Genomic DNA, 9126 nt, shown 5'->3' with positions numbered 1-9126 from the left:
TCCTTATATAACAGTTCTAGCTACTTTCAAAACTCATTATAGTTAAGGAGATAAATACTATCACAGAGCACCTCGCTTATTAAATTACTCAGAAGCCATCCGACTTGTTCGTCTTTATCTTCACACCAGAATGCCCGCAGAGGATCGTAGCAATAGACTTCCTCTATAATATCTGGCGTTCTTTATAGCCATTACAGAGGACTGCCTCCCTGCAAAAATCTTGTGCTCTTGTATAGTTGACATATACATCCCGGTTTACTACTTCCTTATCGGAACAACTATTTAGCCTCCCAAACAGTAATACGGTAAGATACGGCTTACAGCAATTACAAAGACTTTTATATATTAAGCCCTTTTCTCTGAAGCACTTCTCCTCTGCTCTTCTCCTAGCTGTAAGGTCGGGAAATTAGGCCTTCTCAATAGAAATAGCAATAGTCTTTAGCGTAATGACAAAGCTTGGCAGGGAGTGTAATTGTAACTTGTATTGATAAGATATTAATTTTCATCGGCTTATCATGTATTATCTTCCCCTACTAATAATCCCTTTAATTGGTAGTAACCCCCCTTGTAATATCTGGGAACACAAGGGTGACGCACGGCAACATTCAAGGGTCATGTCCGGTTGTACATGTAGTTATGCATTGACCAGATTCGATCCATATTTGATACCCGACGCCCTTTTTGTAGGAACTTTGAAGGCAGTCGGGGTATTTAGGCATCAACCTACGTGGTCCCCTAATAAAGTCCGGTTGGCACCGTGCCACTCTTCCTTCTGCCAACACTAAATGACTAACAGCTTGTTACACGGAAAAGGCCCAACAGATCGTGAAGCCCAACAAAGGGGCTTCGCCGATACAGGACTTGTTGGTTACACAGCTAGAACACGTGCCCGGGCAAGGTCCCTAGGCCCGGGCGTTCCTTTTGTGTATATAAGGCGGCCACCCTTCTCTTCCTTTCTCGTAGCAACTCAAGTCCTTAGAGACCCTTCGAGATTATTATTAAATTGAGCCCCTTTTGCTCCGAGCCTTCATACTGAACCCTTGTCACAGCGCCATTCTTCCTTCTGCCAACATTGAATGACTAACAGCTGTTGATGCAAGTTGCAGGCCGAACCTATTGAGCTTTTGGGGTGTCGATGCAAATTTTACTCTCAGTAACTACAGGCAAGGGCCATAATCTTCTCCCATCCAGATTTTAGCAAAGAGACGACAAACAATACCAAGACACAAAGAATCCCTTCAATATGCCGAATACGTCCCCAAACGCCAACTGGGTCACGTCCGACAGCCTGGATGCAGGCGCCAACAAGATCCACGGGCAAATCCAGGCGGTTCTGGCCACTGCCAACTTTGAATACCTCCAAGAGGTGGCGCTCCTCTCCCGCAAAGCTCGAGATAAAAGCATTGCAACAGGCGTCACTTGCACAATTGACTCGAAGACTTTCACATACGGCATGAACAATCTCGTGCTGAATGTTGGGTTTTCCGATGATGTTGATTGGATTGTTAGGGTTCACCACGTACCAGTGGACTTGTCTCGCGCCCGCGACCATGCCATGGATATGCTGAGTGAAATCGCCACCATGAAGACTCTCAAAAGCCGAACGACTATACCAGTTCCAGAGGTTTTTGTCTTTGACACTTCGCTATCTAACGAGTTTGGCTTTCCGTATATCCTCATGGAGCGCCTGAAAGGCCGAGTCCTCGATTCCACCATTGCGAGTAAAGTACCGGCTGAGTGCTTTCCACAAGTTGCAAGGCAGCTGGCAGATGTCCTCTTCCAACTTGAAAACCTATCTTTTGATCGTCTTGGGCGGATCTGGTGCGGCGAGAACTGCGATGAGCCCCCTACGATTATTCCATGGGAGAGAGAGGATACGGCCTCGCCGATGCCACATATTGAAACATCGCTAGAGTGGTTTTATCTGTCGCGGCAGAACGCAAACAGGAGTGCTCTTGAGGCGCATGCCAGCGATCCAGAGTGGACAACCGCTTGCTGGGTTTTAAAGACAGCCATCTCTCATATTATTATTGAGGACAGGCTTCATGGGCCCTTCCCCCTGTGCCACTTTGATCTTCACTATGGAAACCTTCTTTTCGACGATGAGTATAATTTAACTGGCGTGCTTGATTGGAGTCTGACGGCGACTGCCCCATTGGAGCGTCTGGCTGTCTCGCCGGAATTCATCACATTTCCCGCGTTGCCGGACCAAGAAAACCAACCGATCGTGACCTTCAGAGATGCAACCCGCCACTGTTTGCAAGAGCTGATAAATAAAACAGAACAAGAACAATCCTCAGCAGCTATTAGCCGGAAAACAACGCTCTCCATGATTCTCGGCTCCAAACGAGCCGAAATCACTCATCGATGCACCTATAGCCGCCCACATCGAGCTGTATGTGATGGGCGGTTGGTGTCCAGACTCATTTATGGGGACAAGGTATCATGGGAGCAGCTAGTTGCCGTCTATGGAGGAATCAAACTTTATTAGATAGGCCCAAATAATAGAGCCAGCGCTCGACGGCTCTGCACTGTGCTCCCTGAGCCGAGTTTTATAATATGCAAAGTGCCTGAGGTATATTAATGTTCAATTGTTTCGCTCTGTAGCCAAATAAAATCACACACATGATACAAGTATCGTGCATGCGTACAATCTAAAACAGTATTGGGCTGTACCAGGCCAAGGACAGTAGGACACTAGAAAAGTAGACCGTCTCAGCGCAATTGGTGCCGCGCCGCGGCCGCTAGCCAAGGCCATCTCGCGATAGCCTCGTGCCTGAAGTATATAGTTGGACTTGTTATGTATCTCGTCATGCCCAGTCTTTATGCGACACTATAGCAAAAACTCTTCAGACGAAGAATCAGAGTCGAAGAGATCTTGGACTGCAACTCTCTCTTCGATTTCGTCGCCGTCTGCATCCCATGGCGCGGCGGAGGAAAGTAGCATTCGGCGTCCCGTTATAGCATCAAACGAATGCATTTTCAGACCAGGAAACGTATGAGACACGATCCTTGCAATGCGTGGATTCTTCATCATTCGCACAACCTCTCTCGCGTGGGATTCTACATCGGCCTTTAATCGAGGAAAACTGTCGCCGGGAATACGCTCACAGCGGCTTGGGTATCGATATGAAGTATCTGAACTAGACATTTCCGAAAGACTCAAATTGATGACGAAATCCTCGAGACTTATAAGCGGGCCGTTTCCCGGGACGTCTAAGATCCGAGGACAGATGTCACTCGTCCGGCAGCGTAATCGCCGAAGAGTCGGAAGCATTTTGTTGATGTTGGCACAAAGATGCATTTTGGAGGTATTGTTTTGAATGAGATGCGTACCGCCTGTATCAATTTCAAGGCATGTAAGGCGGCTGATGAAGACAAGGCTAGCCAGAGGCGATGCCATCAAATAGTCGCGGCGAGGAAGACCAACCCGTGGGCCATGTCCCTCCGGTCGTGCCTCAAGTTTGAGAGACTGCAGCCTCGTACATTGTTGGAGTATGCCAGCAAGAGCAACCAGGAAGTCATTCAACTCGGAGGTCCATGTATTCATAGTTTGGAGGTCGATACCGGACAATTCTGCGCTACTTGGCTCGAATTGGGCTGAATGCCAGTTCTCAAAGCCATCAAGGGCAAGGCTGAGTGTTTTTACGTGATTTCGTATCGAACGAATCATGCCCACCTTCTCCGTAGCGAGAACGAAGCTCCGAAGTGATTCTGCAGAGAAATTTAGGTCTTGGAGAAGAACTGGCCTAGCAAGCTGGTACCACTGCCTGGAGACAAGAAGGCGACGAGCATCTTGGCGGAAGAAAGCTGGGCCTAGCAAGCGGAAGACGTAGAGTAAAATCTCCGGGGGAAGTTGGTACAGCGACATGACGGCTGAGGATTTATACTATTGACTAGATGATTGAGATGCCCCGGACTGTACGCGCAAGGCCTCGGGACGCAGTACGGAGTAATGTCAATTGATGAAATATCGACGGTAGTCCCACGACAGAACGAACATTCCCTATGTGGCACGGGGCACTTGACATGACATGCTTGGCTGCTGCCTAAGCTACGTACAATGATCCCGGGGGGGGGTTAGGCTGCGAGCGCTTGGGCATCTGAGTCAGTTGTCGTCTGGTCTGGTCGCATCGATGTGCATTCAATGCTTGTTGGCCACGAATTTGCTCCGTTCCTATTCCACGAGAAACAAGGCAAAATCCATCGGACCGACTAGCGCGGCGCGAACAGTCCATTTGATAGCCAGGGCGGGACAGACTGGCCAATCGGCACTGTGTGCAGGTGTATCCAGTAACATTAATTGATGGTTGCTGAGTCAGAAATTGCCAAGTTTGCTCCCACAACCAAATGACTTCTCCGCATTGCTTGCACGAAAATGGTCCGACCTGAGTTATCAGAGGCCCAAGGATATGCCGCCCGAGCCTGCGATAAATGCACACATGGCAAGAGAAGATGTGATAGGAATTGGCCGCAGTGCGGGCGCTGCCAACGGTATCTTTTCGGCTAGTGGCCCGGTATGGAGGATAACCTGCTGACTCGACATCTTTTTTCAAGGCTCAGGTTTCCATGTATATACAACCATACATCGACAGCAACTCATGATTCAGCGGTTAGTCCTCATGGCACAGACGACAGAGTCGAGTGCCCGGCAGGCGGAATCTCTGTCGACATCATCGGCAATGGCACGATACGGGCCTCTCATCTTGGCTCTATACTTCAAACATACGGCATCGACTGGCATTACACAATGGAGAAGTACTTTGAGACTGCATATCATGTAAGTGATCCACCATCTGGCTTATACCGGCTGCCATTGGTGGACGTCTTTGAGTCCTCAGAGGTGCAGTCTAACTTGTGTTCGTCTAGTGGTTTCCCATCATGAATCGGCGCAACTTTGATAGATTGGTTTCCGCCCGGCTGAAGGACCATGACCTCGCGGCATCCCAGCTACAAAGTATCGCCTCCGCTGAGCAAATACTATTAATCCTAAGCATGTATCTTGTGACAAAATCGGCACGATACCCAGACACAGAGAATGCCACACTAGATGCTGTCTACAAGGCGACGAAAAAGGCGTGGGCTTTACTTGTCTGTCTATCAGATCCGGCCATGGAACTTATGCAATGCGGCGCCATGATTACTTTATTTGAACTCGAGTATGGGGAACCAAGGCTAGCCTTTCGCACTTTGACTGACACTCTATGCATGGCTAGCATTTTTGGACTTGGGGCGGGAAAACAAAAGACTGACAAGTGCATATACCAGAGAGCTCTATGGTGGACGTTATTCATTCTTGACCAGTGCGTATAGTCTCGTTTCAACCCACCGCGTATACCCATTGTTGTTATTAATACAGGAATAGAATTGTCCATCAGGACCCTTCGACTCAAGATTTGCCATTCATCGTCCAACGCCCCGGAGATGATGATTTGTTGCCAAATACAGGCTATCTTTGGGATGGTCACGCCTATCGACTATTTGTCAAGGACATTCCGTCAAATTCACCAATTTCCATCAGCCTCGGCAGTTTTCAGCGAGCTGCGCAAGCGGCCATTCTCCTGCATGACGCCCATCGTTGGCGGTCGAGGCTCTCCCAAGCCTTGGTACTACCCGGCGTGGCCGAGTTTTCAGACTTGGATGAGAAACTTCGTGACCTGCTGAACACAATGTCGGACGAATGCGATACATGGGAAGTTTGCTGCGGCTCTTTTGCCATGTGTATAAGGTCAAATTACCTCAGAAGGTGGATTGGCTTAACATCCTTCCACCGCAGCCCCTTTCGCGCCGAACTCTGTGTGACTGACTGCGCATATAGTGCTCTGCTTACCCTCTATTGCCATTATTTGACACCCCAACGCATCATGCCAGACGACCAAATGCGGCACGAAACGGACAATAATGTCCAATTCGCCAAGTTGGCTATCAAGTTTGCGCTGCAGTTTGTGATTGACATGGCGTCCCATTTTAATGGTCATCTCGAGAGACAATCCGACTACTTGACCGCTCTAACTCCTTCCATCACGATTACCTTCTTCCAGGCTGCAGAGTCTGCTTTTCATTTGGACGCTGTGGCTGGGGATTCTGAAAAAGGCACTGCGGAAATATGCAAGGCTCTTCGGACCTTTGGATCAGTCTCGAGAGCGGCAAGTTAGTTCCATCCTGGGCAGCATACAACGCGTAGCATCTACTATGCGCGCAACGAAAAATCCGACCTACTAACAATCCGTAGATGTCATGCTCGACCGCTTGGCAGAATGTGGTCACACCGTAGTGTAATTGCGTGTAGAGGCCTGCCAGATGCGTACGATACTAGACTTGTGTATTTGGAGGACAGATATGCCGGTGGCTGTTACTGTGATGACTACATCGCTCGAGACCCCGTTCTGGACCGAATTTTGTTATTCTGTGTTTTCCTTTGCGGTGGGATAGCGCCGACTACGCCCCTCGACGCCAACTACCTTCTCTCACCAAGAGGTAGCGCAGCCGACATCATTTCTCCCCATGTCACTCAAGACCGGGAACTTCATTCTGCACTACTACAATCGCCTGATGCCGTCACAGAACAGCCTTGGTAACAATATATTAATTATTAATGGGGTTTATGCGTCTTATCTGAACTCTATCTGGCTATTTCATTGTTACTAAAAAGAGGCATCATGTCCACGTAAATCAAATCCGTTTATTAGTCGGAGAAATTCACCACCTCTTGAGCGTGTACATCTCAACTTCCACCTATATATATTTTCAAGTACGAAAACGCTCCTGCGCCCACAAAAATAGCAACCAGATAAAACATGGTCCTCAAAAGGAGACTTTGTAAGCTTTTCTGCGTACTACCCACGGTACCCTTGTTTCTAGTCTTGCCAGCACCAGCACCAGCCGGAGCATTTAGTCTGCCGATCAAAAACTTGTCGAGAGTTTTATCTGCGTCCTCTGAATGGCCAGCGTCATCGTATGCCTCCGTGGCTTCTTGTCCTGCCACGTCCATCAACACCTCATCCCCGCCCCTACAGTACAGCGTGTTAACAGTGTGAAATCGGCAAACTTGCGCGACGGGAAAACTTGAAACGTACGGATGGTCCTCGAGAAAGCCTGTGACATCGTAGACGTATCCCCTGATTGCTACGAACAGCTCCTTCTTCGTATTGTAATTTGAAAGCTCTTCGATGGTGAATTCTTTCGACATTGTGTTAAATAGAATAAGTGTAACTTTGGATAGGGACAGAAAGAAATGAATCCATGGAGCGGCTGCTGTCGAGCATGATGGCGTATCGCGCTTTTAACAATTCTTACATTTAGTTCAATGGTCATTTGTCCATCGGGCCGGCTATAAGCGGAACGGTAGTATGATGATGATAGCACAGACAGGTCTGAGCTGGCGCGTTCCAAATATCTCCGGCGTTCCGAAAATTGCGACGGTCCGCGATTGTCCGCGGACTCATGAGATGGATCGGATTTTTACCAAATTGGGTCTGCACTGCCATCAAAATGTAACCGTGAGGAACTCTATTCCACACGTGCGGAGAACACAAAATTTGTCCTTGCCTACAAATGTCATGAAGCAAACGCATTGTCATTCCCTCCCAACGGTCCATCAACACGAATCGCTTTATTCTCTCCGACAATACAACATGGTTCATTTTTACGACTCTATACCCGAAAGCCTGCAAAAATGGGCTCTGGAACAGCCTCTCTTCTTCACCGCGACGGCGCCCTTGCACGGTCGGCACATCAATCTCTCGCCCAAAGGGCTCACCTCGGCAACATTTCACATCTTTGACGGAAACCACGTAGCCTACATTGATACCGCCGGATCCGGGGTCGAAACAATCTCCCACATCTACGAGAATGGACGGGTCACCATCATGTTCTGCAGTATTGACAGCAAGCCACGAATCATGCGACTGTTCTGCACTGGCACAGTCGTCGAGAGAAATGACTTCCGATTTGCCAAACTTTTGGATGATATGGGAAAGACACCCGTAGCAGGCACCAGAGCTGTGATTCTGCTTCAAGTGCGAAAGGTGAGCATACCCGATTTCGAGCTTGGCAGACTCGGATGATACAGAGAGGGAGTAATCTAAGTTTACTTTGGGCTGTAGGCGCAGACATCGTGCGGCTACGGAGTGCCGGTCGTTGAGAACAGGGACGCTCACGCGAAGCATCTTGAAACTTCGCCTGCAGGGGCATGTTCGTGTTTCTCTGATCGTCCGACTCTGGAGAAGGCGTTGAAACAAATGGAAAAAAAGAATAGTCTAGATGACTACATACTCAAGATGAACACTCGCAGTCTCGACGGGCTGTTGGGCCTGCGTGAAGCGAGGCAGATGAATGGAGAGTTTCTCCCACTGGGGGATGCTATGGCTGTTGTTGACCGTCGCCTGAACCATCCTGGGGCTCTTCTCGCCGGGATTTTACTTGGTGTCATTTTGACTATATTGGTGGGCCGCCTTGAAACCGCCTTGGATATTTTACCACGCAAAGCATACATGGTATCGTAGCCGATCGAGAGTGGTGTTTCAGGTGTTTAGTGACGTGGCAGCTTCCAACTTCCAAGGCTGCTTATACGAATTTTTTCCGTTGTATGCCTTGTTCTCAAATTCGTCGAGTCTTCATGATAAGTAATTTTATAAATCTATCTTAGTATAATATCTCTCGGATAGGGGCCAGATTAGTTACAAAGAGATTCATTAAACGAAGTCACCGTACATTATTGGTCGAACGAGTCATGAGCCCTTTTGAAGCAAGTGCGAAAACTATTTACTTGCAATAAAAGAGACATGCTGTATTCTTACAAATGACTTGTCATAAAATAATAACAGGTCCTTTTATCATTGAAAGTCCGACGTCATGTCTGTCCAGCATTCGGCATCGGGTTACAGGTGACTGGGAAAAGTCGGTATAGACTTCCGGGAAAATGTGCAAACATCTACTACCGGTACTTTGGTGAGGATAGCGTCATTGAAGGGACCGAGCTCGGTCTATTTTTGGCGAAGCCTGGTAAAGACGTTTATTTGTATTAATGGCACAAGAGACAGTTAGTGCAAGGTGGGGATGCGGGTGCGGATGCGGATGCGGATGCGGGTGCGGGTGCGGCGTGGGGCAGGGGCGGGGGCGGGGCGA

General features: G+C 48.6%; 5 protein-coding genes across 5 annotated transcripts; 3 read left to right on the top strand and 2 right to left on the bottom strand.

Moving 5' to 3' along the window:
- Window positions 1-1243: 1243 nt before the first annotated feature.
- On the top strand, window positions 1244-2491 carry MAA_10482 (Protein kinase-like protein; the record flags this gene model as incomplete). Its single annotated transcript, XM_007828480.1, has 1 exon — window positions 1244-2491. The coding sequence occupies one exon, from the start codon at window positions 1244-1246 to the stop codon at window positions 2489-2491; it is 1248 nt and encodes a 415-aa protein (XP_007826671.1).
- A 342-nt stretch (window positions 2492-2833) lies between these two features.
- On the bottom strand, window positions 2834-3871 carry MAA_10481 (uncharacterized protein; the record flags this gene model as incomplete). Its single annotated transcript, XM_007828479.1, has 1 exon — window positions 2834-3871. One exon carries the CDS (start codon window positions 3869-3871, stop codon window positions 2834-2836), a length of 1038 nt encoding a protein of 345 aa, XP_007826670.1.
- Window positions 3872-4750: 879 nt separating this feature from the next.
- On the top strand, window positions 4751-6578 carry MAA_10480 (uncharacterized protein; the record flags this gene model as incomplete). The annotated part of the gene is made up of 5 exons (XM_007828478.1): window positions 4751-4780; window positions 4870-5303; window positions 5360-6150; window positions 6233-6275; window positions 6338-6578. 5 exons carry the CDS (start codon window positions 4751-4753, stop codon window positions 6576-6578), a joined length of 1539 nt encoding a protein of 512 aa, XP_007826669.1.
- A 146-nt stretch (window positions 6579-6724) lies between these two features.
- MAA_10479 (Cytochrome b5) lies at window positions 6725-7189 on the bottom strand (the record flags this gene model as incomplete). The annotated part of the gene is made up of 2 exons (XM_007828477.2): window positions 6725-7010; window positions 7077-7189. 2 exons carry the CDS (start codon window positions 7187-7189, stop codon window positions 6725-6727), a joined length of 399 nt encoding a protein of 132 aa, XP_007826668.2.
- Window positions 7190-7634: 445 nt separating this feature from the next.
- MAA_10478 (pyridoxamine phosphate oxidase family protein) lies at window positions 7635-8066 on the top strand (the record flags this gene model as incomplete). The annotated part of the gene is made up of 1 exon (XM_007828476.1): window positions 7635-8066. The coding sequence occupies one exon, from the start codon at window positions 7635-7637 to the stop codon at window positions 8064-8066; it is 432 nt and encodes a 143-aa protein (XP_007826667.1).
- Between the last annotated feature and the right edge of the window lie 1060 nt (window positions 8067-9126).

Source organism: Metarhizium robertsii (genome assembly GCF_000187425.2).
Source record: "Metarhizium robertsii ARSEF 23 chromosome Unknown MAA_Scf_45, whole genome shotgun sequence".
Classification (NCBI taxonomy): domain Eukaryota; kingdom Fungi; phylum Ascomycota; class Sordariomycetes; order Hypocreales; family Clavicipitaceae; genus Metarhizium; species Metarhizium robertsii.
The sequence above is the reverse complement of the archived record's forward strand: the minus strand, read 5'-3'. Positions and strand labels throughout refer to the sequence as shown.